Here is a 25,358-nt window from a genome sequence, read left to right as displayed (position 1 = left end):
TTAAGTGCTGTCTGTCATGCTGGAGGGGTTGGGCCACCCTCGAAGACCAAACAGGGTGGAAAAGTCGGCTTGGCACTGTGTACATTCAGAACTCACTAAGAAAAGAAAAGGCTGCCCTGGGAAAGTCTGCGGCGCGAACACTTTAGCGTCATTCACAAACGTCCCTTTCTCGTCCGGATTTTAGGCCGATTCTTTGTAAGCCAAGTTGTGTCATCCGCACCTGAAGACAACCGGTTTTAACTGGATTACAGATACCATATGCCCTGCTTTTTTGATCAAATCATCCCTTCTTGTCGTTTGATGACCCCTGTTCCTCGACGTGGAACAAGATGGTCGTCAGAGGATTCCACCGCTCAAATCCCGGCGCCTTCCCGATGCTGCTCTCGGCCACGCTGAAAGGTCCGATGCCCGAGCTGAAAATATTGAGCCAGTAAAGACGCCTGGAACAAGCCTTTGCTTCAGCGATTTTCATGTTTCATGACATACTAGGAATACTTTCGGCCCGGCGCTGTTCACACCAATACACAAGCATACTCGGGACTGCAATGCGCCTCTCGCAGGCGTCCGGCCGTCCATGGCGGTGGCAGCTTTCGGTCCAACGCTTGTCCTTGGCCTTGGTCAGTCTATGCGTGATCCTTTTTGGGGTCCAGAGGTGCTCACCCAGCTAACACGGCGTCGCAGTTGGTCGTTCAGAACTCAGTACTTGTGATGGTGCAGTCTCCTTAACCCCCTTGTTCCAGGTGGAAGGTCAACAAGGCTGAAGATGACAATGCCAGGTCATGCATTATTCCCGCAACAACCCAACAGGAGGCCAGCCCCGATACCAAGCCTCGACCGCCGTCATGTTGGTAGAAGTCATCAAATTGCTAGCAAGTCTCATGCTTGCCGCTCATGACACCTTCACGTCGCATCCAGATGCTCCAACATCCACGATAACACTCCACCTCTGCCACTCCATCTTCTCGCCAGACAGTTGGAAGCTCATCGTGCCGGCAGCCCTCTACACGCTGCAAAACTCGCTGGTGTACACAGCCATCAGCAACCTCGACACCGTCACGTTCCAGGTCACTTACCAACTCAAGATTCTCACCACCGTCCTCTTCAGCATCCTCTTGCTACACAGGTCCATCTCTCTGCGGCAATGGCTCTCCCTTGTTCTGCTCACCCTTGGCGTTGCCCTCGTCCAAGTCTCGGATCGGGCTATTATCTCTGAGAATTGGCTAGAGCAGCTGGCATCTGTCATCCGCGGCGGGTCCATGCCCACTTCCAACGCTTCCAAGGGCCTCATGGCCGTGGTCGGCGCCTCGCTCACCTCGGGCCTAACCTGCGTCTACTTTGAGAAGCTCGTTAAGCTCTCGATGGCATCCGTGTCCCTGTGGACCCGCAACGTGCAGCTCTCCTTGTTCAGTCTCTTTCCGGCGCTCTTCATCGGCGTGCTCTGGCAAGACGGCAGCTCCATTGCTCGTGACGGCTTCTTCGCAGGATACAACCCGGTAGTCTGGCTCACCATCGTGCTTCAGGCCCTGGGAGGGCTCATCGTGGCTGTGTGCATTGCCTATGCGGATAACGTGGCCAAGAACTTTGCCGCGAGCCTGAGCATCGTCGTGAGCTATGCGGCGACGGCGCTTATTTTCCGGACAACGATGCCGCTCCATGTAGGTTCCAACTTGCTGTCAGCGTGGTACTGGAACGGGTGCTGACTTAAAACATCCCAGGCCACCGTCGGTGCTGCCACCGTCATCGCTGCCACGTATCTGTTTAACAGCCGACCTACGCATAGGCCAGTTCTCCCGATGAGCGAGGACGGACCAACATCCGAGAAGCCGAAATCTACACTACGGTATCCGAGTTGACCACCCTACAGCAATAATGTACGGCACCTGCAGTTCCTTTGATGATGCGAATATGCTTCGAGGCCCACACGCAGGTACCCTTAACACCGCTGATAGCAACAGCTCACTCTGAGACCGACATCCACCTGCCCCAACGAAAGTTCCCATACCACCTTCTCCAACCTCCCTACTAAATCGAAAACATCAGCACTCCGAAACCCAACCCAGATCAGCCATCAGTGAGCCTCGCGCTCCCTACCCTAAGAAGCCGTAGCAGTCGCGGCGCAGGACTCGGTGACCAGGAACGTGCCCCAGCCCGTGTAGCACTGCCGGCAGGGTGTCGCGGTCGGGCAGACGGTCACGGTCTGCGTGTCAATCCAGACGGTGGGGCAGCCGCACGAGATGGTCGCGGGGGCTGCGTCAGCACGTTAGTGTCTGTCCCTTCTCGGCTCGGCTGTCTTTAGGTGAAGTGCGAGTTCTGGTATTTTCTGAGGATGGTGGGATGGTCGAGGAAGGGCTTTGGAAGATAGCGGGATGGTGGAAGGATGGAATTGAATAAAACGTGGGAAGGAGGAGAGCGCAGGGAAGCCGGGACTTGGGAAGATACAGACCGTCAATCACACAGAAACCTGTAGCACAGGTGTGCGCACAACCGCTCGAGGAGTAAAAAGTCTGGGTTGGGCGGTAGGTGCATGATTTGGGGTAGCTCGTTATCATGGCACTGAAGGTTGAGCTGGAAGAAGATGGCGGAACGGTGGTGGTGACTGTGGTGAAGGACGGGGGGTTGCAGGCTTTGGGCTTCGTTGCCGCGGCACTGTTGGGATAAGGTCAATGACTGCTTCAGTGATTGGGGGTATGAGGGGAAAGGGGGTGAACTTGCCTGGCGGCCAGCAGAAGAGGGATGGTCTGGCGGAGAAGCATCGTCCTTGCTGTGTGGGTGTCGCCCGGGTTGGATAACAGAAGAATTGTTGAGTGAGTTGTCGTGGCACTGGAGAGTTCTAAATTCCGAGACATATATTGTTCCGATTCGGCTCCTCATCAGCTCCGAACTAAGCTGCAGCGCTGTGATATTAGCCAGACAGAGCTTTGGCAGTAGCACCTATTAGCTGAGGTACCTTACCCAACCAACTTAGGTGATACAAGGACCTTTCCGGGGATGTACCTCCCTCAGGCTTCATGCGCCACCCGCAGCTGTTTTCGAGGTTAGCTCTATGCAGCGTGTCCAATACGAATTTCGGTGAGCGTGGTGTTTGGCTGGTTAGATACTTCATCCTCGCCTATGCCACCTTTCGTGCCAAGATGGGGAATACCTGTCCCAGATATCGGAACGTCTGTCCCGCTTGCGGGGTAGACAATCTTTGGAACAATACCACACAGTCCTTGGGCTCGTATCCAAAACTGCCAAGAGGTTGACACTCGGTTCGGACGCCCTCTCGACCTGATGGTCAACCCGCATGGCTGGGCGCGAACCGTCGTGTTGTGTCTGTGTGAGAAGGGTGGGAGGTGAGGCATTTCTATGTTGCAGGAATAGGTAAAGTATATGAACAAGGGTGGTTGATCTGAACGCACCCGAAGCGTTGTCCATAAGAGTCAGGACTTTGTGTAATTAGACAATCGCATTTACTTCCATCGAGGCAGACAAAGAAATGGAACATGGTTGTAAGGTTTGGGTTTGTAGCCACTGCTATCCGGCAATGTTCAATGGACAATGTCATTGTATAAGCGTGGGCCTTGGATTGTACCTGGGGTCCTGCAGATGTTGTATGTTTCGTCGTGTTCTGGAACAGCCTGGGAGAGACACCCAATGCGACAGAAGCAGATATTGCAAGACGGTGTCTTGCAAGATTTGGCCCTGTGCAATTTGCTGTTCATAGACAGCATCGTACGTCTCTTGTGCAACAGGGAGCAAAGCCTCTTTTACTTAAAGGTAAGATAAGGTACCTTACGGTGATGGCCAAGTTGCTGCTCAGGCCTTTGAAGAACTCGAGGCTCGGTAATCGACATAATAACCTTTGATAAGGTACCTTAGCCTCGCAGTCGCAATGCGCACACACCTTTGCGTCGCAACCGAAAGCTTCCCAGGGAACAACCAAAAATTATTGATCATACTGGTGAGCCGAATCCACCTGAAGAACCTGCTTCTCCGACAGCGACTTTCGCTGCTCCGGTTGAGGAGCTCACGATGGATCGTACACAGTTCCCAGGTTTTCAGTCGGACGGGACGGAGTGCAAACCAGAGATGGGAAAGTGGGACGGAGAAGCAGAGGTTGAACGGGAATCTGAGATCGAGTGGGAAAAGCTCGAACTCGAAGAGGAGCAAGAGAGAGAGGTTGATCTCGAAGCAGACTATGAGAATTTGTGCGAAGTACTTCAGATTGAAGATTATGAGGCCGAAGAAGACGTCGAAGACTCAAGCCTTGAGGGTGACTCGGCAGCAATGGATCAAGAAGACGAGCATCACACGAGTCATGGACATGGCAAGAACGTCGTCACGTTTGAGTGTTCGATTCGCGGTCCGGTAGACTCGCAGCCGTGGACGGTCAAAGTCAAACCCAACCTCGACGGCATCAAGGTGGACTCATGGAAAGACGGCAGACCTTACTGTAGAACCTGCTGCAATGAGATGGCGGTGAAAGCATGAACAAAATGCTTCCCTGGAACGTTGTCAGATCTTGCGGAAGACAAGGTGGAGATTATGATCATGCGCTACCTACTATCCCGTCACTTCAGCGTTGTGGAACGGTCAGTCATTTGTGACCACTACCTCATCTGCCGGTGCTGCCGCTATGACCCATCGCGTGTTGCGAGGGCAGGGGAGCGCTGTGATGCCTGTCAGAGCAAGCTGTGCTGCACTTCTTGCAATCTACTCAGAGCGAGAGTATTTCAAAAAGGTCAAACCCTCATCTGTTATCCCTACGTGAGGAAAGACAAAAGCCTCCGGAAGGGTTATCAACGGCACTGGAAACTGAGTCGTGTCGACCTGCGAACTGGCTCCGTGCTGCCCGGCCCTGAGTGCTCCCTTTGCTCAGGACCGGTGGCCAATGCCAATTACAAGTACTGTGCACTCTGCAGACGTTATCTCCGAAGTTGCCTGGGGAGAAGTGCACGATTTGTGGGACACGGCCGAGGCTTGAGGGCACAAAGCTATGCAGAGAGTACAGAAGTGCACGAGGCAGATGAAGAACCATGATACGCCGTCTCTGCGGTAAAGGAAGCATGGCCCCGCTAGATATCATAGGAGAGCACGTTGTCAATAACAGATTGAGAGTCAGAGCATGCTGAAACCAACATGATATTGTCAAACAGTCACAGTAGTACGCCCCATATGCCCAGGTAGCGTGCCTATTATCAAGTGAACAACGCAAGTCGATCAGCTCTCTCTTCGTCCTCGCTCACATCTCATCGACAGCCGCCAAAATCAACATTGCCACCTCCCGATTCACCGCGTCATCAGCCGGCATGTGATGCTCGCCCTCGAACCGGATCACTCGCCTCCCCTCCTCCGCAAAAAACCCAACCAGCTTCTCGCTCTGGACCCGCCATGGATCCCCATCCCCAATCAGGTGAACACTCTCAGCCTGCACAACCCCTTTCACCAAACTCCCCTGATACGCCTTCTCCCTAGCCTCATCCAGCAGGCCCCTGATATACCCACCCTGAAACGGCACAGTACCGCAAACAGCCGCGACAACCCTGATGTTCGCCCCTCCCTCAGCCTCCAACAGACGCACAACCCCCATAGCCACCTTGGCCCCCATCGAAAACCCGACAATGCCGACAACCCTCATCTGTTCAACCTCTCTTGCCAGGTCGCGGATGGCGTCGCCTTCGTAGTAGGCTTCCTCGGCCCTGGGCCCGGACACGTCATCCATCCATGTCAGGTATGGTCCGCAGCCTTCAAAGAAGGGCAGGACGCCCGGTCCTGGGTCGCATGGAATTGGGGCGTCGAAATAGAGCAGGTCGAAGTGTGGTTTGAGGAGGTGGGCTAGTTTGCGGGATTCTGAGCACATCGGTTCATGTGCGGTTAGTTCAGGATTGTGTTTGAAGACCGCTTATGATAAAGGGCTTGATGGAGATGTTGTTTCTCCGCCGGTTGAAATTTGTGCAAGGTGCGATTGTGGCATTGTGGGAGCCGAGGAAGTGCGGCCTGAACGACTGGATTACAGGTAATCAGAATATGAGCGCAGGATGGGTTTGACATACGGATGCGGAAGATTGAGGCGTTGGTGCCTGAGCCGTGAAGGAAGAGAAGTTTCGGTTTCATGTCTTTGACGTGGTTGATGTTCTTTTTCTGTGATGCGTGAGGGTGAAATCGGGTGCACCTAATTAATGAAAGGTGGTGAGATCGATCATCACCGGTAATCGGTCGGCAAAGGACAACGGCTGGTTTCGGAAATGGGGTTTGAACGATCACCAACGGAAGTTAGGAAGCGACTCGGGAGGCTTGAGAGGGCTGACTGGCTGGTGATGATACGTCTCTACGGTCACGGATATGTCCCACGGCGCGTAGCTTTGGGAAATTGAGTCAGAGGGGAAAAATGAGGTTTGATTGCCGACGCTTCGCGCCCAATCGAATGTCGACGACCATCTTTGCATGCGGCAGGACCGTACACTTGCAGTTCTTACTCAGCATTTCAATGCGACGCTCAACCCGTCCTTTCAAGGCACATCTCGGAATATTACTCGACAGCCCTGGTTCCTTCACGAATCTGCAAATGCAAGGGAATGAAGCGAGGAAAAAGGACCAGAAATAACGGAGTTGAAGGATTCTAAACAGAACGATAAGAAGCCTGGGTGAGAGAGGACAGAACAAGAGAATGAAGAAGAACATAGGTAAGGCAACAGATCAAGTAGTATAATAAAAGGGATGTTAAGGGCGTAAACAAGTGGTGAAAGGGAGAAGACGTGTTAATACTTGAGTTGCAGGGACAGGACAATGGTTTACAGGTATAAAGCGCTTACAATCGATAGCAGGGGAGGCTCTCCTGAAATTTTCCATGGCCGTTGAGGACAGAGCAGCGATTAGTGAGCGGGGAGGTGCTGTAGAGTCGTCTGGGACCTCACAGTCCCGTCATCGTCTTCGTCGGCAAAACTGGGGGGATGTAAAGGTCGATAATCTCGATGCTGGCTTCGAGACTAAGTCCAAGGGATTTGTGGCCCGCGGAGCCTTTGTAGTTATGATAAAAATGTGACGAGAAGAATAAGAAAAGAATTCAGGGACTAACTGATGGGAGCGAGGCAACTTCCAAGTTCTGAATCTCGGGCAACTTACATGAGAAAAGAGCCAGTCTAACCAGTCATAAACAAACGGCAAGAGGGATATTCCAACCTCAACTGAACGCTCTGCAGCCAGCACCATCTATTTCTCCTTTTGGCCGCATCGTTCTTAACTCACATTAGTTCTTGTTCCATCATTCCCATTCCCAATCGCCTCCCCATTACATGTTCAGGCTGCCCATCATCCTCCGAGTTAATGAGCGAGGTTGCTGGGTTAGGGTTGCGAGCTTCGAGCAACAACCGAAGCCGCCATGACTTACCGCTCCACTCCCACGCTGCCCCGTTGGAACCTGCATGGTGGGGCAGCAGGACGGGACGGTGCCACAGTGGGGTTCTGCTTTTCTTGACGGTCACCTCTTCGCTCAAACTTCACCTGACTTCTGGCCACGGTCGTACCCGATTCTACTTGCCTTGCACCCGTCCTGTAGGGGTGTTGAAGGGACCTTTTCAGGCAAGGGCGTTATTCGGAAGGAGCGTCCAACAAAGGCCGAGTCCGAGCCACCCCAACGAGGCCGCCGACGTCGCCGCCATGGCTGGCGAGGATCGATATCGCACACATGCGCTGGGGCTCGAGACCATGCCACCCGAGATCATTGCGCTGATCCTGGACCACTTGCTACCGCAGCCGCCAGAGATTGGCGAGACGCGCCCTGTCGCCTACAAGCAGCTAATGGTTGATGAGCCCTGGTTCGACTTCACGCGATGTCGGCGCGGTCTTCACAGCCTGTGCCGCGTCTCTCGCCGCCTCTCCGAGACGGCGAGGCCATTACTCTACCGCCGCGTAGCGATATGGGACGAGAAGGCACTGCTCCTGTTTTTCCGCACCCTTTGCCGCAAGCCTGACTACGGCCTCTGGACGCGCTATCTATCCTGCCACATTACCCTGTCAGACCTCGCTGTCATCCGGGAAATCCGCGAACTTCTTCCAAGTTACCTCGATACTTTCGAGGTGGCCCAGGGGGACGGCGTGCTTATCCACGCTGTTCACGTAAGTGCTCTGGCCCATAGTACTCCAAAGATGGTGCTGGGTTTGACAAGCATCGTGTGGCTAACATGTTGCGCAGCACTTCCTTCTCATGCTACGGTGTCATCTCCCACAGATGGTCCTGAGCGAGGGCGATTTTGACGCTGTACCACAAGGACTGGTTTGCTTCATTCTGATGTTTCTGATCAAGGTTGAGACCGTCCTGTTGCAGGTGCCCGTCAGCGATGACCAACCTGAATATGACGCGTTATGCTTCCAGATCGAAGGAGTCATGAACCTCTTCCGTGATGAACCTCAAGCCACCCCCTTCCAAAACATTCACACTTTACTCCTGCAGGGCGACCCAGAACTGCTTGCGCAAATTGAGGATGAGGACTGCGAGTGCGAGATCCCCGAGGTCTGGGGGGCCCAGCCGCGGCGATACGCCTCGCTCTTCGCCAGCTTCCCCAAGCTCACCACGCTCGAAGTCAGCAGCGATGACGGTGTCTGGACCACCGAGCTCGACGAGCCACCCCTCTTCATGCTCAACCCGAACAACGCCAGCGACCCCCCGCCACCATTCCTGCAAGGAATTCGCCACATCTACCTCCACAACAGCGTCGCCTACCCGGGCGACCTGCACCACCTCCTGCTGAACGCGCCGCAGCTCGAGACACTCTACATGGCCCCCCGTGGCGAGTTCCCGCACGAAGCCATCGACGACAGTAACAGCCACAATGCGCACCCCGAAGCCCTCGACATCGCTCTCGCCAACCACGCCAAGCACCTGCGCAACCTCGACGTCAGCTGGGAGGACATCACGGGCTTTGAGAGCCTCGTCGGTCCCGAAGGGCGACTCACTTCGCTCGCGCAAATGACCTCTCTGCGCACCCTCTGCGTGCAAATGGCCCTGCTGTACGGAAAACCCTCGGCCGTGCTCGAGACGCCACTCGTCGACCTCCTCCCGCCCAACCTCGTCGAGCTGGCGCTCGAGGACTGGTGGTGGTCCAACGTGGAGCTGGTCGACGAGATGCCGGAGTGGGACGCCGCGCGCAAGGTCCGCCACTACCAGGCGCAGCACCACTACCGCGTCAGCGCGCTGCGCACGCTCATGCAGTTTGCGCGCGACGTGCGCATGCGGCTGCAGAAGCTGCAGAAGGTGGTGCTGCTGTGCAAGATCCCGTGGACGTGGGTGCTCGAGGGCGCGGTGCCACTCGAGTTTCACTTTGAGAATGTCAAAAGTCTGTTTCTGGCGCAGGGGGTGCAGTTTTCGGTCAAGTCGGATGAGGTGTAGGCCCGCGCGGAGGGATGTGGGTGAATAAACTCGTCATGTCGTACACGTAAGGTGTTGAAGCGCGCTGTAACTGCTCCTTTCCACAAGATCTCCATTGTTATGTATTTGTGATAGAACATGATACCGAGTACATCAGTTGCGTCGTTTAGTTTAGTACTGCCGAACGAATCCGAAGTCACTGACAGGATTTGCTCCGATCTACGAGACAGCCCTGCGATTGGTGCAAGTGGCCAAACCTGCTCATCTGCCCCCCTGGAGACTTACGTGTAGTGTACGTTTTTGTACGCTTCCCTGGCTATACTCCTTATAGGAGGCTCAAAGTGGCTCCCTCACGGATGAGCCGAAACATACACCGCCATTGGGATGAGGGTGCTGGATGCCGGCAACCAGGGTGTGGGCACCGCCGATGTGGGTATCTCGTTTGACGAGAGCAGGCTAGGTACTGTAGTTGATGTGTTGTGGGGGATGATGTACTGTGGTAGGGTCGGGGGTCTGGAACGTGCCACATGCGCGTGTACGGAGTACCTAATTGATGATCGATCCTGAGGATCAAAAGGATGATCACTAACCCGAGGGGAAAAGGTATGCGTAAGAGGGGATACTGAAACATGACGGAGCATGTCGGCTCCACATCTCGAACGAATTTGGAACAATCGGCAACTGGAAGGCATCAAGCTATAACGTACCGCGGTGAGTCCAAAGTTACTCGAGCGCTTCATTGACGGTTTTTGGGCCGGTGGTCTTGCCGTTGTCCGATTTATGCCCCCCCGACGAGCGAGATGCGGCTCATTGTCCCGGCGGGTCCATGATATCGGGTTTGTGGTGCAGACGTTTCTCGGCAGTCAGCCTTTAAACTCAACAACCGCTCCCAATCTGTGTATCGCACACCTGTTAGCCATCGACACATCACGAGATTCACGTCAGATATCTCTGCTTCTTTTTTTAGTTTGTTTTTCAGAGTGATGTCCAAGTATTGCCCAGCCGAACCTGTGGTGAAGATGATAAAACTGTGAATCGCATCGCTGTCCATGAGATGTGAGATGATCGGCAGGACGGCACAGAACCAGAAAAAAGCCCAGGTGTGGAGTGACAAACGAGATAAGCGAGATAAGCCAAGCTTTGAGAGCCGCGCTAGATGGATATTGTGGCCTGGTTGGTTCTCTTAGCATCAGTCCCCTGGGATCCGGAGATGTCCACGTGATGCCCTCTGGAGATTCCACAAAGCTGCAGAACGGTGATCTTCCCAGAGGCTTGCGTGGCTTGTGGGACGGTGGGGCAGATGAGACATCTCATCAAGTCCAAAAGCGGACTGCTAAGCTCCTGCTAAGCTCCTGCTAAGCTCCGCTTGTTTGGGTAGGCTGATAGTTATGTGCAGGTACAAAAAAGGGGGTGTTCTCAGTTCTCAGAGGGGGAATGAAAGGAAATCGCAACGTTTGATGGAAGGTTTCTGGTTCTGTCACTTCGACCGAATGCTGGTAAATGACGACAGATAAATCCGTTGCTGCACGGTGATGAAGAGCGGCAGGGGTACCTTAGACGACAGCTCACCAAGCTTTCATGACATCTCAGATGCTGAGATGAGTTGGTCAATTGATCGCTGATGAATCCTCATCGGCATGCGGCTTGGGGGGTGGTTGCCGCAGGCAGCGGATGTTTAGCATCATTGATGAACGGGGCTTCCCGACTCCACAAAACTCCAGAAACACATCTCGAGTGCATCGTTTTTGGCCCTCTTGGCAATGTCCAGCGTGAAAGTGATGGTGGGGCTCCCAGCAAGGATAGCAGCGGAGGACTTGGAGTTGAGAGCCGCGTGCCTGGAATGGAATCCAGGGATCCTGGGCAGAAGGAAAGTGAAAACGTCAAACAGATGCCATAAGACCCAAAAAGCCCGCCGGCCTTGGATCGCGCGAGCATCGCTGCTCAGGAAGCTCCAAGGGCTGTTTTTCGTTTCAGCAATCCCGGCGGCTGACGCGTTGCACGGCGGCAGATGCCCTGAACGCTGCTTCGACTTCCGGTCTCCCTCTGTCATTATCCGCCCCGATGGTTGGCGGCTACCCTTTGATCCCCACCTTGTCTACGGTAGAATACTACTGCATCGGCTGGCTTGGATCAGACCTTGGAACTGTCTCGGCATCGCTTGGGAATTCCTTTATTTTCTCTCGAGACTTGGCAATTCTGTTCCGAACCATCGAAGGGAGGACCAGCGGCACCATCCTTATCCGTGGCCTGTATTCTTTTCGTGCTCTATCGGACTGGATCCGAAGAGGCTGTTGAACAGACAACATGAGTACAAGGCCAAACCAAAGAAGTATCAAATGGGTTGAGGTCCGCTCTTTACCTCCAACTTCATCATGCCACCCTGCACAAGCCGGTATCTGATTTGTCTGCCATCCACAGGGCCTCCGAGGCGTCACCTCCGTTCTCGTCATCACCACTCACGTCTCCCGAGCGTTCGACTTCGCCCTCTTCTGGCCCGCCGACTCCGAGGATGGGACGCCAAGACTGCTGCAGCTGCCGTACCTGCGGATACCCTGGCAGGGGCGCATCGGCGTGCCCATCTTCGCCTTTCTGACGGGCTTCGTGTGCGCCTACAAGCCCCTGAAGCTCGCCTACCCACAAGGGAACACGGCCGCCGCGCTCAAGTCGATCGCCCGCAGCGCCTTCCGCCGCCCACCACGGCTCGTCCTTCCGGCCTTGGTAGCCACCTTCATCAGCTTCGCCGTGTCGTGCTTGGGCGCTTACAAGGCGGCCAACCGCTGCAATAGCTTCTGGGTCCGCTTCGATGCGCCGGATCATGTGTCGTTCAGGGAGAACGTCAGGCGGCTGTTTACAACGTCGCTGACGACGTGGACAAACACGGAGAATATCTTTGATCGCCACCAGTGGGCTATGAGGCCGCTGTTGATCGGGGCGTTCCAGGTCTACATCGTGCTGGCGGCCACCATTGGGATGCGGTTCCAGTATCGGATGCTCGTCCATCTGCTCCTGATCATGTATTGGCTGATGAATGTCAACGCCCTGACAGGTACGATACCCTTTAAACCCTTGCCGCCCCTGCGCTGCCGACCGCACTTACTGACTCCTGCCACAGAAACCTTCGGCGCCATGCTCGCCCTCGGCACCCTGCTCGCCGAGCTCTCCCAGCACCGACCCACCCAAAACTTCATCTCCTCCCACCAGCGCCTGCTCACCTTCGTGGTCGCCCCCTTACTCCTCCTCATCGGTGGCTTCATCGGCTCCTACCCGATGGAGCACGAGGACTGGTCCACCTGGTCTCGCTTCCTGCACAAATACCTCGTCGACGGCGGCAGCATCGTCGTGCCCAGGGACAGCGAACCCCACCGCCGGACGTCGGCCTTCTTCATCATGTGCGCGGCCGTGTCGCTGTTCCTGTCCCCTGCGCTGCAAAGCCTCCTCTCGCACCGTCTGCTCATCTGGCTCGGCCATCACTCTTTTGCAGTCTACCTCGTCCACGGGACCATCCTGCGCACCGTCGCTATTTGGATTGTCTATGGCATTACAGGAGAGCCGTGGGAGCCCGCGGGGAAGAACGAGGACGGGACGGATAGGGAGCCGGTGTGGATCCTGCCGCGGGGCAGACCGTACAAGACGGTGGCTGTTTTGGTGTTTACCGTTCTGACGTACGTTTCGGCCTGGGCGTGGATGAGGTGGGTGGATAGCGCGTGCGCGAGGGTTACGCAGTGGTTGGAGAGTAAGGTGTTTGGGGACGAGGAGGGCGAGGCGAATGGGAGCTTGGCGGAGAAGGGATATGCGCATGTGAATGGGAATGGTGGGATTTCAAGGCCGCAAATCTATCAGGACGGGGATAGAAAGGTGCCGCCGCCATGAGGTCCTTACTATTTCAAGAGTTGGTGGCTATGGGCGTTCTAGTATTTTCATTTTTCTTCGTGTCATACGGGTGTGGATATTTGAATACATGTCCTGCATCTGGGGCGTGGGCATCTACAAGGGTCGGCATCTTTCTTCCCTTCTTTTCGTGTATAATTCATACTCGTCGGCGCACATGCTCGTCGACGCACGCATGCCTTCCCTGTTCTCGAACCCCTTCGATGATCTGAATCCTGCATGATTCGGACTTATAGAATGATGTAATATTGACACCCAAGCTGTCCTTATGGATGAGGATGCAATAGTGGAGGGCAGAGGTCCTTGTCAAGGGCTGGTCGCGGTGCAGTGCGATCTGCTGGACTGTCTGCGAATACGATAGTATGGTTTAGATGACGAATCCCGTGAATGGTCACTGACACAGTCAGTGATGCGTGTTTGCTGCTTTGCTTGTTCAGTGATCCTGAGGTTTCTGTCATAATCGATGGTTGTTTAGATGTCAATCAGGGGTTGAGGGGATTTGCCCCTGATGTCTTGGCAAGCGGCATCGTAAACGTACCTCTGAATATTCCAAATAATCTGGGCCTTTCGTCGGCCATGGGGAATGTCAGCCATATGTTTTGAGTCGCCAATTCTAATCTTGCAATAATAATTCTCAGGAATGCCAGTCTGGTAATGTTGGTGTTGAATTGGTGCACAAGCAAACTGGTGACAGTCAGACCTCCGGGTTTGCCATATAAGGTACTGTACTGTACCTAGCCTGACCCTGTATACAAGAAGCTGTTTTCTATAAAGACCCCATCAAAACTTATTTCGAACGACATTAACGTTAGCGGAATACTCTAATCTGACGCAACTTATTGTGTTTCAATTGCCGGTAAATCCTCCTAAGGCGATATAATCCTTCAAGATCAGCGGTACCTGGTTCACCCATTTGTTGATGGATTCCTGCTTCACTGAGTCTCAACCCTCCTTTGCACCCTCCTTTACAATAGAGTCTTCCCAACAAGGCCGTTTCGTACGTACTGCTTTAGTCCCTGCCAGGCTTTCTCGATAGGCGCGAAGCTGGGCCTCAATAGGCAGTTAAAGTAGCTCTCAAGCCCATTTATGAATTTTCTAAGTCCATATGATATTGGTATAGCCCTTTATATCTCTAACTAATGGTTGAGCTAAATAGAAGGACAATGGCATTGTTTCAAGAGCTTCAAGCGGAGCCCTTGACTACCTTAATCTCTGTTAGAAGAGGGCAGCTCATCTTTGCATGGAGTTGAAGTAAACAATGGCCATATACCATGACAATGGCTGAGCTGTCCGAGGAATTGAGGCACCGTCATGTGGTCGAGTACTCGGATCATCGAGGCTTACAGTGCTTGGTTGAGTTGATCCCAAACCACGAGAAAGCCCAGACAAGCTGTGGTGGACGTATTTCTGTTTGGGAAGACCTTCGCCGGTTCTGCCAACCCTCGCTCGAATTTCGACAGAAATTCACCTGCAAATCTCAAATCCTTCATTACTGACAGAACCGGACATAACATCCTCCACAAATTTGCGAATCACAACCAGCAACATGTCGGACAGAAATTGCGCCGCATGCATGTGACTCAGTCGGGCAGGTATTCGCGATGAAATTGCGACGATTGCGCCGAGACAAACAAAACAAGCGATGGCACCAATCTCAACCGGCAGTGGGAGCTTCCAGATGGAGACGCCATGGAAGAGGCGCTGGGAGCCATGCTGGCCGGCCACCCCGACTCCATGCAGCAGGATGAAGAGGTGAACGCGCCGGAGCTGCCGCAAGCTGAACCCAACTATCTGGCGGCGGGTTTTAACAACTACGGTCTCTATTCACCTGCGGGTCCCGCTGCGGCCACCGTTGAGCCTACTCGCGCTCCTATCGCCAACCTTGACGATCCTCCCAGGCAGCATCAGGCCCTTCGACGATATCAACGACAGTGCCGCCAACTGCCCAAACATCGTTTTCCAGCCAACCTACCAGGTGGGTTGTGTTCCCTTCAACTACTGTGTGCCTCTGTGGCAGGTACTGGTTTATCACCCGTTAACTGGGCACCAAACACAGCCTGCTCGAAGCTTTGGGGAGCATCGTCAGTCAAACCATGGGGCTCCCGAGCCCAGCTTGAGTTTGCCTGCGACGATTTACCGCCAGGAACCCACCTCACCAATTTCATGGACCCGACTCTTAAAGACTCTCGAATGGAAATCACCAACTCTGCAGGGTTTGACGCTCCGCTGGACGGCCGGTTCCCCGAGCGCACCATTGCAATGCCAGCTGTGGGAGATGATGCTTTTCTTCTTGCCCACTTCTGATCAAGACCAGGACCAAGTTAATCATCAATCTTTCACCATGGACGGACCGGCCCAGATTCCCCGTCTTGTCAATACGGCCCCGCGCGGGGGCCCAGTCACCCGCAGGGTGGTGCCGGCATTCCGGCAAGCCTCCAGACAACCCCAGGGCGCCCATAAACATCGCATGCCATGCAATTCGACATGAAACCCCAGTTCCGGGAGTACGGGACCAACTTAGTCGTCTTGTCTCGTTTTCGCCCAGCCAACCAGTTCTCCCAGTTTCCCATGAGAAATCCAGTTCCCGTGAGCAGTAATACGAGGCCGCTTGAATGCCATAACTTGGAGTATCTGCAAACTCAGCATCAGCTACCTGCTCGCCCAGTTGCTCCGATATTGCCTCCTGTTCATGGGCATACCGCTGTTCTCCCCACCTCATCTGCACCATTTCCTGCATATCGATCGGTCCAGACGGGCCCAGACAGGTCTGATAACACTTCTCCTCTCTTTACCAATCCTACCTTAGACTCTTCAGAGCTCGACGAATTGAGTTGAGCGAAGATACAGCCGGGCCACAGAGGGCATCATGGCGCACTCAGGCAACACCGCCAACCGGGCATCCTTTCCCGGCGAGACGTTGAGTATCGCTGTTAAAGGGATTGGAAGAAGGGCACGAAAGAACAGGGAGCTTCATGAGCCGGGCTTGTGCATCTGGTGCAAGAACCCGAATCCCGACCTCACGAACAAGAGCTGTCCTAAATGCCTCCCGTTGAGGGCGGCCGCCACGACCAAATACCGCCAGAGGCTGCGGGAGACGAGAGGGCGGTCTGCTGGGGAAAAAGAGGATTCGGGGCTAGGGAACTGGAGCCAGGAGAAGATGGTGAAGATGCGGAAGCGGAAAAGAGCGGCGACAACGCCAAGCTGGGTTGAGATTAAAGGATTCTCCAATATCACGGGGTATACGAGTCCTCCTTCCTTCTTCCTATACCTTGCCCTATACTGCTCTATTGAACATATTTGGAGACATGCCCTCTTGTTTCTCCTGCCTCTAACAGTGTAATCGTTGAGATCAAGTGGTTTGACGAATTGGTTGGCTACCTTACCCATCGTCCAAGTTACAGGTACCGATACCGGCGTACCGAACGTCTCTTTTCTGCAGACAGACAATGCGCACAATGAGAGGGTTTTCCACGGCCGACTTCTCACATCCGAGTACACAACAGATCAAAGATTCGGCAGTTGACCGACTTGCCAACACCTGCAGAACATTTCACATGATTAGCGCAGTCGGTGTAGCGCTGGCACAGTCCGAGTCCTCGGAGCGTGCGCCTTTTGCAAGCAAGGCTCCCTTCATGCGGAGACGGCACACGTTCATGGATCGGAGGTTCCCAGTCTAAGCACGAGCTGAAGCTGAAGCCCCAGTTCTGCAAACATGATGCTGACCTTGAGCTCAACCCACTAGCCAACCGCCTGTATTACCGCCTTTATGTCTCTGCTGGGACTCACACCACCGTGGCTGCTTGGAAGTGGCTCTGACCTCAGGTATTTGAAAAGTAACACGAATCTCCTAATGACTCACTCAGAGATCCCCGCCAACCCACCTACCACTGCCAATGCATGCTTTGACTCAGGCATCTCTTTGGGCACTGCACACCCTTCCGCTCCTGCTGGTGGCCGGGGAAGAAAGGCGAAAGGACAATGAACTACATGCCAAGGGCCTGTGCATCTGGTGTCGGAAGCCCAACCCCCGACTTATCCAAGGAGGGCTGTCCAGGCTGCCGCAAGCTTGAGGCCGCGTATAAGTCAAACTATCGGGTTGAGGCTTCTGCAAAAGTGGTCTCAGCAGGCAACGGGAGATCCCTGAGGGGGAGGACGGAGGTGGCGATACGGAGACTTATCAGGCAGAGAGCAAGGAGGAGAGGGATGCTTGGAAGCCTAGGAACGTGGCGTCATCGGGCGAGACGAAGCACATTGGAGTAAGGTATAGGATTTGAACGTGATGTAAATGGAGGTTAACCTCCCAAAGAACAAAGGTCCAACAGGTACCTAGAGACAGAGATATTCGCTGATTCGGGTTTATCTTTGTTTAGAAGATTAACTTACACAGTTTCTCGTTTATGACTGAAAACTAGCCGCTGCCTCTTAGCATTCAATGTAGTGATCTTGGCTGCCTCTTTGTTTCAAGCATTATGTCTACATAAAGTAAGGTAAGATATTTACCTGCTCCAACAACATGTTCAGGCTTTTGTTTCAAGACCGAGTTGTCGTCGACCAACGTCGAGTACAGCGCTCCGCGTGTCAGCTGGGACCTTCCAGAGGGCGACACCCGACCGCTAGTCGGAAAATGCGTAACTTCGGCGCCGTGTGGAGATGTCACTACGGTACCAACATGATTCCACGTCGACCTGGAAGCTGGAGGAACTGGCCCGGATGTATCAATTGTGATTCGCGGTGTGAACCCAGAGGTTTTGCAGTAGCGCCTCATGACAACAGGCCAACCAGCGAGACCCCTGAGCTGAGAGGAGGAGGCGCTGTGGCACATCCGATTGCCTCGTACAGTAGCTTTTCGAGAAGCTGGCATGTTTGTGGCTTGGGACAGTGCGTGAGGCTGAGGGTTGGGCGGATGTCTTGATTACTGAGTGGCTGAAAATTCCTCTTGTCTCTGAATCTCCGAGTCATCATCAACCTACCTCCAAGTCTCTCAGAACCGAGGCGACATCTCGGCACGAAACGACCGCGGAAACATGAGACGACAGGACTACTGAGACTGGGTCTTTAGCGCCGCCAACGCGAGGATCCCTCAACCGTCGGAGACACGGACCCCAACCCCTATCTCCTAGACTCCTCATCCTACGGGCTCGGCGTCATCTTCTGCTGGTACATGGTTGTCTTCTCGATCATGGTCAAATGGAGTGCCGACACCACCCTACGACCGAGAAGCAGAGTCCGCCTATCTGGCTGACTTCGTCGCCGCGCTCAGCTATCCCGCCATCGTCGCTGGCGACATGGCGGTGCGTCTCGCTGCCTTCCCCATTAACGAAGCCGTCTCGAGAGCACGGTTCTCGACCTGGGCGTGCCAGAAGGGCACTTCGTTGATGACACTCTACCGAGCATAACTGTGTTCCAGCTCTGTGTTGGGTTTCAGGGTCCTGTAAAGGTGCTTCAACGCTTTCTTTTTCCCATGTCTCTTTGTTACTGTGCTTCCCCTCGTTGAAAAGTCGGTACGGTGGGGAATTGCGCCGGTTCAAAGGTCCGGTTGGCTGGCTCATCTTCGTCGTGTTTTGTTTTGCTGGTCGAGTTTGGTTCTCTTGGTTCTACAGTTCATGGGCTGGAATTGGCTGTGGGCACTCATGGCTTATTATGATTTTCCTTTGACCTACGTCTTGTTCTAGGGCTCTGCATTGGCATCGGGGGTCATAGCAACTTTCATCTTTCGTCCGGCCCTCGGTTTTTATGAGATCCCATATCGAAGAGAGCCTGAGAGGTTCTGTTTGCTGGTCGGCCTTCTTGTGGTATTTGGCTTGATGATAACGTTGACTTGTTTCATATATTTTACAGCGCTTATCGTCCCTATGATTCCTGACACGGGTGTGAGTCTCAGCGAGCTCGACCAGGCGGCAACAGCCATCGGGGGAATCGTGTCCCTGGCATTTACGCTCATGATGGAGGCGGCGAAAGGAAAAGCATAAAGGAGACAAGTCAGGCGATGTTGGAGCAAGAAGGGGAATCGACTACAAGGGTGGCGAGGACGGTAGTTGCTCGACTGGGTTTAGGCTTTCCTCAGAAGAATATGGCAATAATCGCAAGGGAACAATGGGCACAGTGCATGATGAAACACTTCGATTGTAGAATAGAGCCAATTTTGCCTCGTGGGTCTCCAGGCCAAATCACAAGCAGCCTAAGCTCATTCCAGTTGTTAACAATTGTTTTGATCTTGTCTTGAACATTAACTGGCTGGCTTCAGTTCCTTTGTTCGCTCGATTTGTCTTTACCCGGCTCAGTCTTCCCGAGAGGCATCGCCACTGGCACAAGCTGATTATGAGCGGTCAAAGGAATCCTACAATGCCTTTCTTTGTCGAAGTGAACTTGTGAACAGGCCATGCCACCAAAGAACGTCATTGCATATAAGCCTGATGATCATGGGCCACTTGTCATCTGAAGACCAACTTGGAAGTCAGTCGTTCACCGCGGGTTTCGTTTCCAACCGGCAAACCCTCGGGAGACTGAGAACTTAACGCTCAAACGTCGTGTTTGACACCGCAGGTAAGTTCTGACACCCCCAGCACATCAACACTCTGACTCCTAGAGAGCCCTCACCTTGGCTTCCCGACGCTGGTCTATCCCGGACAACCAGACCACTCCAATCCTCGCTCCCGAAGTTCCGATCGCATCGAACGAGGCCCGGCCAGTCTGGCCCCTGTTCCGGGCCCATCCGAGCCTGAGCACCAAGTCGAAGTTGACTGGGCCACGACACAACCGAGCCCATTTACAACGGCGTCGACATTGACTTGGACTTTCAACCTCCGCCCGGCTTTCCCCCATCCGTGGTAAGTCCGTCTCCCTGCTTTGACGTCCCCTTCTGGCGGTTCATCAAACTGCACCTCACCCACCCCTCCTCCCCTTCCCCCCCTGGCCCCCTGACCAGCCCACCCGGACGACACACCCTTCTACAACCACGAACCCGCCGTCGTGCTACCCTGCGGCCACCTCACAACCTCCTCCCACGCCCGCAATCTACACCCCCGCTGCCAGGCTTGCAACACAGTCCTCGTCCGCCCGCAATGCGGCCACACCCCGCGCCCTCTTATCCTTCCCGCCGTTTCCCCAGAAGCTTTTCTTGCTCCAGAAATGGAACCATACTACCCCCACCACAGTCACCATCACAGCCACAAGTCACAGTCACAGGACATGCATTCCCGCAATCTCGCCCACGCTACCCGAGGGCGGCTCCATCCCGCCCTGCTGCCCGCCCTGTCGGGTCGCCATGGCGTGGTGATACGTCTGGCAGACGGAGACGGTGCTCTTCGAGCCAGGCGTGTATGGCCCTACGTGGAACGAGATGGTGGATCGTGTGACGGGGACGGATTGCAGGGCGCTGTGGGAGAGCAGGCGGCGGTGGGGAGGGTATTGCACGAGAGGTTTGGGGCGGCGGTTTGGGCGACGCATGGGATGGAGAGCGTGAGGCCTGGTTGGAGGCGTTTGTGGTCCCGGCCGCAGCACGAGAAGGGGTGGTAGATTGCATGTGGAGGTAGTATTTGAGGTAGTATTTGAGGTAAGTACCTAAGGTAGTCAAGGTAGGTACTTGTACCTGACAAAGCAAGGGTCTTCGATGGGAGGTTGCCATAATGCGAGGGAACTCAATGGCCGAGAGGTGAGTGGTGAGGGAGGCGTTACAGGTAGGTTATACTGAAGTCTGAAAAGAATAGAACGGTTCCCTATATTTTGTATGTAAGTTAGCTGAAATTGATGTGAAGATTAGCGTCAACTCAAGTGACTTGTGCCGGAATTCTTCGCAGGTATCTGACTGCGTTGATGCATCCTGTTCTCATGAATACCGGCGAAGCCGCGGTTGACCACCCACCAAGAGCAACCAACAGAATGCCCCAGCCAATTGCTAGCCGGGGCCCATGAGGGAATGCCAGTGTGGTCAATGATTGAGCTGCTGATAACGTTCTTGTGGGCGAATCTCTGAGTGAAGCATGCCCCAGGTCCACACCCGGTCATCTCGGACTGGACTGGTACGGTCCAGTCCTTCAAAGCTGGCCAAAGTGTGTCGGGGAACTGCCGCGAGGAGGTCCGAGGTTTCGCTGGGAACAAACATAAATTCCTCCATTAACCTGATGCCTTCTCATGTACGCTGAGGTCCCTGAAACCTCACCCAGGCAGCAATCGGCAACTACTTTGGGGAGAGCCCCAAATTAGATCTGATCCACAGGCCAAATGACTGGAGGCAGCTATCGAAGCCGTTACTTCATCGCGTAGACTGAGCCCGACCAAATCGCTGCCGCAACTCCGGCAGATCATCATCTTGAACAGCTCCCGGGTACTCCTTTCCCGCCTCAACCGCGGAGCCTTGGCCACGCTCGCCCGGCCGACTCCACTTGGTGAAAATGCACTTCAGCGGCGCAGGCTTCACAACGATCTGATCCACATAGCCATTCATGAAGGCGGAGTCGCTCTGGCCCGGGGCAAGCTCAAAGTCGTAATGCCAGACCGTGTAGGCGAGTGTCAGCCGGAGCACGTTGAGCGCTACCGATTTGCCTACACAGTCGTATCGGCCTGCTCGTAGTTAACGTATTAGTGTTTGTCACATCGAATTCGTGATTTGACTAGGTACTCACCAAGGCTGAACGGAAGGAATGCGCGTTTGTCGAGGATCAGCTCAGGCCGGGTCAGCCATCGCTCGACGATGAATTCGTCAGGATACTGGAAGTATTCAGGATCTGGATTGAATGGTTAGTCCTCTCTTACTCCCGTCTCTATAGGGAGATTATCGGAAGCTCAACTGACTTCTGTGGTACACATGCGGAGGCGTGTAGATGTGGACGTTCCCCGGAATGTAGGTGCCGCCGATCTCGATGCCCTGTGGCGGAGTCGACCTGGGACCATTTAGTGGCACGGGGGCGCACAGTCTCAGTGTCTCATTGATGACGGCGTCCAGAAACTCGATCCCTTGGAGATCGGCCATGGTGAACTCTCCGGGGAGAGTTCGGCCGTAGGCAGGAGCAATGGCCTCGCGAAGCTGCCGTTGGAGAGCTGCGTCCCGCGCCACAAAAAAGAACGAGAAGCTTAGAGAGCATGCAATCGTCTCCCTGGGAGATGAGATAGTTGAAGTCAGCGGCCAGATGATGGGGAGTGCCAGTCTAGGAGCGTCGGTTACACTTACGTCGAGGCAACCATGATTGCCTGCGCGTCCGCATAGAGGATATTCCTGTTCCAAAAGGCCTGTGGCTTGCTGGACAGGAAGTCTTCGATGAAAAGCCTCATAATGTCGTGTAGATCTTCCGAGTCGTTGTGCCGCTGCTGGGATCAGACCGAGCTCCTGACGCGTTCGAGCGATCTGTGATCAAGCTGGACTCACCTTGAGTCGCTCATCCACCAACGCAACGCTGAGCTCTTCAAACTTTTTCTGCAAGCCAAACCTGGGCAGGGAGAAGAGCAGAACGAGCGGCCAGATGAGCTGGCCCAGCTTGGACATGGTGCGGAATGTGATCTCGATCATATCGAACATCCGACTATCCCCGTCGCCCTGGATATTGCGGAAATCTCTGGAGTAGCCTATGCGGCCCATGTTGTCGCACGCAATGTGTTTGGCGTACAGGCTAGTGTCGACTGATGCGCCGTGGAGTCTCTCGAGCTGGTCAAGCCATGACTTGACGACGATCCGTGTCTCAGCCTCATAAGTAAGAGCGCTAGATTGACGTGTTAATAGCGATTCGTAGTGCTTCCGATCGGAACCATTACTCACGTTGCTTTGCTCAAAGCCTTATCCCAGACCTTCCTCCTTTGCCGATGCTCAGCATGATCCGTGAGAGAGTCAAGATTGTGTTCCCCCCTAAACTGTATTGCTTCGTATGAGGCATTATTCTTTTTTGAGCATGCGGTCTGCAGCCCATGGATCTGCTTCAGCGCATCGGCATGCGAAATGGAGATCTCATTTGGGCCTGAAGGCGTAACAGTTTAGCCGGGGCGGATTAGACCAACTCTGAGCTGATCATCTCACCGACTCGCACAAAATGCCCATGCTTCTGGTGAAGAACGCGAAATTCGTCGCCTATGCGCTTATTTCTGGCCAGCCAAGGGCCATAAAGTTTGGTCACTTTCGCAGGAAAAGGCCCAGGGAATCGGCGGAGTGGATGGAAGGCGACTCGGTAGATGGCTATGCTGAGGAACAAGACAGCCAGGTAAGAGGAGAATATCGCGACTGCGCTCCTCGCACCAGGGAGAAATCCATTCTCGGCTGCAGCTCTGGCAAGGAGGAGGGCAAAAGCAAAGAGGTGGATGCACGTAATCTTGGTGGCGTTGAGGACGTGAAACCCACGAATGAAGTAGAGATGGTGAGAAAGCAGTCCAGCCACTCCAGCCAAGGCGCAGGAAAAACCGAGATCGACGCCCAGTTTCAAGATGGGCTGGAGCACCAACTCATTCATGTCGGGCCTCAGGGTGTCCGCGAGGAGGCAAGGTGAGCGAGCGAAGGACGTCGAGGAACTCCAAAACAGCGGCAGGCTGTAAAGATAAACCGTCGAATGCAAGATGCATAGCAGATTAAAACGGTTCGTCGAGGAGTCTGCCGAGGCCTTTGAGCTATGTACTGCCACCACGTGTGGCTTGGTGCGTCGTATCGGAAGTGAAAAGCCCCCGACGTTTGACGGGAATGCGAGATTAGAGATGTGAGATGCGACATGAACCCACTAGCGTTTCAACGTTATCTGCTAATTATAATCAACTGAGTCTTAACTGCTCCAGCTCCGTCTGACATCAGCCATTAGGCTTCGAAAGTTGCCAAATGGATCCTGTTGTTTCTCGAGCGATTATGTCAACATGCCGATGAGAGGACAGAGGATGGCGCCTGGGGAAAACAGAAACGTTGCCTGCATGACTGTGAGAATCAGCAAACTCAATCACGGTACGGCCGTAGCAGCTTCTGGTAGCGAAGGTCATTTACCCGGGATGAGGACAAAACCTGCCACCGCAGGCCAACTGGGGAACAATATCACATGTAAGCTGGCTTCGCGGGATTATATCTTCCAGACTTGCTTATGTACTGGGTGCGAGCGTTGTTGCTGAAGTCTCCGTGTATTCACGATCAAATTTGTCGCTTGTCTCTTGGAACACTCGACGCCATGGGCAGCTGGTGGCTGGAGTGGGGCGATGCACCGTTCAGCTAAGCGTGCCCGGGCGGGCCGGTTAAAGCGGCGAAGTCGCTGACTCAGAGGCCAAGGATGACGCCATCCAAACCCGCTCACCACGGTGAGAGGCACCTGACCGAGAACTGTTGCTGTCGTTGCCAAGCAAAGTCACAACTTACCTCGAGCTTACTTACCTTACGGTGCTTCATAATCTGGATCCAGCGTCGTCCATCAGCAGCATGTCCTCATATCATGCAGTGTGCTTGAATGGCAGGATTACCGTTGCATTGCGTCTTGGTCTGCTTCTCATGTCGGCTGACCGTGACCTTTTCGCGGCACAACGAAGCTAGTCATAAGGATCCAAGTCCACCAGTATATCAGTAAGAGTAGGACACTGTCCGATGTTCGACTGCATAAGACAAGATTCAGTCAGAGAGTTTGAGATAGACCAAAGCCAAGACGGCATTCAACTGGCTTCCAGGTACCCGGTATAAGAACAGCCGGCCACCTGTGTTGGTTGGATGGATGGATGGATGGAATTTATTTCGCCCGGAGGCACGAAGCCTAAAGGGCCTTGGCACGCTAACTACATCCGATTCGTTGACGTTCGGTCATCAACTCGTACAAGCCCTCTACTCTCTCCCCTTTTCTCACGCCACCTGTTGCCTCCTGACTTAGTTTAGCAGATCGACTTGGAGGCTGCGTTCTCCAAGTGTTCAGCGTCCTATCTTCAGCAGCTAAAGCGGGATCTGCTGGCTGAGGCTGTGTAGTGTTAGTGGAGTTCCGCTACTGTGATTGTCCCAATCTTCGTCGTTCCTCGTCAAGATCCAATCTCCCTGTCGCCATTGCGTACTTGATCGTTGCCCGGACTGCTTTCATGTCTGGCGACCACATCTTTGGATCCGATGGTGTTTTCCCTCCCAGGTAGAGTGAGAGGCTCCCTCGTCTTGCCACTGTGCATTGCAACATGTCCTCCCTCAGAGCTTCCCATCTCA

The 25,358-nt window shown here is 54.2% G+C and overlaps 9 protein-coding genes across 9 annotated transcripts; 5 read left to right on the top strand and 4 right to left on the bottom strand.

Moving 5' to 3' along the window:
• The first annotated feature begins 351 nt into the window (after positions 1-351).
• On the top strand, positions 352-2,245 carry N657DRAFT_645752 (nucleotide-sugar transporter). Its single transcript, XM_062793002.1, has 5 exons — positions 352-617; positions 682-711; positions 777-1,655; positions 1,716-2,015; positions 2,084-2,245. The coding sequence occupies exons 1-4, from the start codon at positions 546-548 to the stop codon at positions 1,851-1,853; spliced, it is 1,119 nt and encodes a 372-aa protein (XP_062646805.1). The 5' UTR covers positions 352-545; the 3' UTR covers positions 1,854-2,015; positions 2,084-2,245.
• Positions 1,897-2,742, bottom strand: N657DRAFT_445276 (uncharacterized protein). Its single transcript, XM_062787406.1, has 2 exons — positions 2,444-2,742; positions 1,897-2,247 (listed from the first exon to the last, which is right to left on the bottom strand). Exons 1-2 carry the CDS (start codon positions 2,547-2,549, stop codon positions 2,093-2,095), a joined length of 261 nt encoding a protein of 86 aa, XP_062646804.1. The 5' UTR covers positions 2,550-2,742; the 3' UTR covers positions 1,897-2,092.
• On the bottom strand, positions 2,722-6,375 carry N657DRAFT_690712 (uncharacterized protein). The gene is made up of 4 exons (XM_062797061.1): positions 6,036-6,375; positions 5,229-5,832; positions 2,953-3,023; positions 2,722-2,886 (listed from the first exon to the last, which is right to left on the bottom strand). Exons 1-4 carry the CDS (start codon positions 6,094-6,096, stop codon positions 2,882-2,884), a joined length of 741 nt encoding a protein of 246 aa, XP_062646803.1. The 5' UTR covers positions 6,097-6,375; the 3' UTR covers positions 2,722-2,881.
• Positions 6,376-7,446: 1,071 nt separating this feature from the next.
• Positions 7,447-9,542, top strand: N657DRAFT_690711 (uncharacterized protein). The gene is made up of 2 exons (XM_062797060.1): positions 7,447-8,097; positions 8,174-9,542. Exons 1-2 carry the CDS (start codon positions 7,639-7,641, stop codon positions 9,365-9,367), a joined length of 1,653 nt encoding a protein of 550 aa, XP_062646802.1. The 5' UTR covers positions 7,447-7,638; the 3' UTR covers positions 9,368-9,542.
• N657DRAFT_445242 (uncharacterized protein) lies at positions 9,500-10,186 on the bottom strand. The gene has a single exon (XM_062787405.1). The coding sequence runs from the start codon at positions 10,084-10,086 to the stop codon at positions 9,697-9,699; it is 390 nt and encodes a 129-aa protein (XP_062646801.1). The 5' UTR covers positions 10,087-10,186; the 3' UTR covers positions 9,500-9,696.
• A 1,464-nt stretch (positions 10,187-11,650) lies between these two features.
• Positions 11,651-13,216, top strand: N657DRAFT_619535 (uncharacterized protein; the record flags this gene model as incomplete). Its single annotated transcript, XM_062790569.1, has 3 exons — positions 11,651-11,692; positions 11,765-12,392; positions 12,459-13,216. 3 exons carry the CDS (start codon positions 11,651-11,653, stop codon positions 13,214-13,216), a joined length of 1,428 nt encoding a protein of 475 aa, XP_062646800.1.
• Positions 13,217-14,889: 1,673 nt separating this feature from the next.
• On the top strand, positions 14,890-15,538 carry N657DRAFT_718103 (uncharacterized protein; the record flags this gene model as incomplete). Its single annotated transcript, XM_062797497.1, has 4 exons — positions 14,890-15,068; positions 15,133-15,209; positions 15,291-15,315; positions 15,378-15,538. Exons 1-4 carry the CDS (start codon positions 14,924-14,926, stop codon positions 15,536-15,538), a joined length of 408 nt encoding a protein of 135 aa, XP_062646799.1. The 5' UTR covers positions 14,890-14,923.
• Positions 15,539-17,127: 1,589 nt separating this feature from the next.
• Positions 17,128-18,476, top strand: N657DRAFT_672087 (uncharacterized protein; the record flags this gene model as incomplete). The annotated part of the gene is made up of 5 exons (XM_062795619.1): positions 17,128-17,243; positions 17,361-17,490; positions 17,647-17,668; positions 17,756-17,862; positions 18,294-18,476. The coding sequence occupies 5 exons, from the start codon at positions 17,128-17,130 to the stop codon at positions 18,474-18,476; spliced, it is 558 nt and encodes a 185-aa protein (XP_062646798.1).
• A 2,533-nt stretch (positions 18,477-21,009) lies between these two features.
• Positions 21,010-23,664, bottom strand: N657DRAFT_718084 (cytochrome P450; the record flags this gene model as incomplete). Its single annotated transcript, XM_062797496.1, has 7 exons — positions 21,010-21,796; positions 21,856-21,957; positions 22,025-22,326; positions 22,401-22,534; positions 22,596-22,926; positions 22,983-23,178; positions 23,238-23,664. 7 exons carry the CDS (start codon positions 23,662-23,664, stop codon positions 21,486-21,488), a joined length of 1,803 nt encoding a protein of 600 aa, XP_062646797.1. The 3' UTR covers positions 21,010-21,485.
• Between the last annotated feature and the right edge of the window lie 1,694 nt (positions 23,665-25,358).

The sequence above is a fragment of the Parathielavia appendiculata genome (assembly GCF_033297405.1).
Source record: "Parathielavia appendiculata strain CBS 731.68 unplaced genomic scaffold N657scaffold_7, whole genome shotgun sequence".
NCBI classification, from domain to species: domain Eukaryota; kingdom Fungi; phylum Ascomycota; class Sordariomycetes; order Sordariales; family Chaetomiaceae; genus Parathielavia; species Parathielavia appendiculata.
Note: the sequence above shows the minus strand (reverse complement) of the source record. Positions and strands in the feature narration are given on the sequence as shown.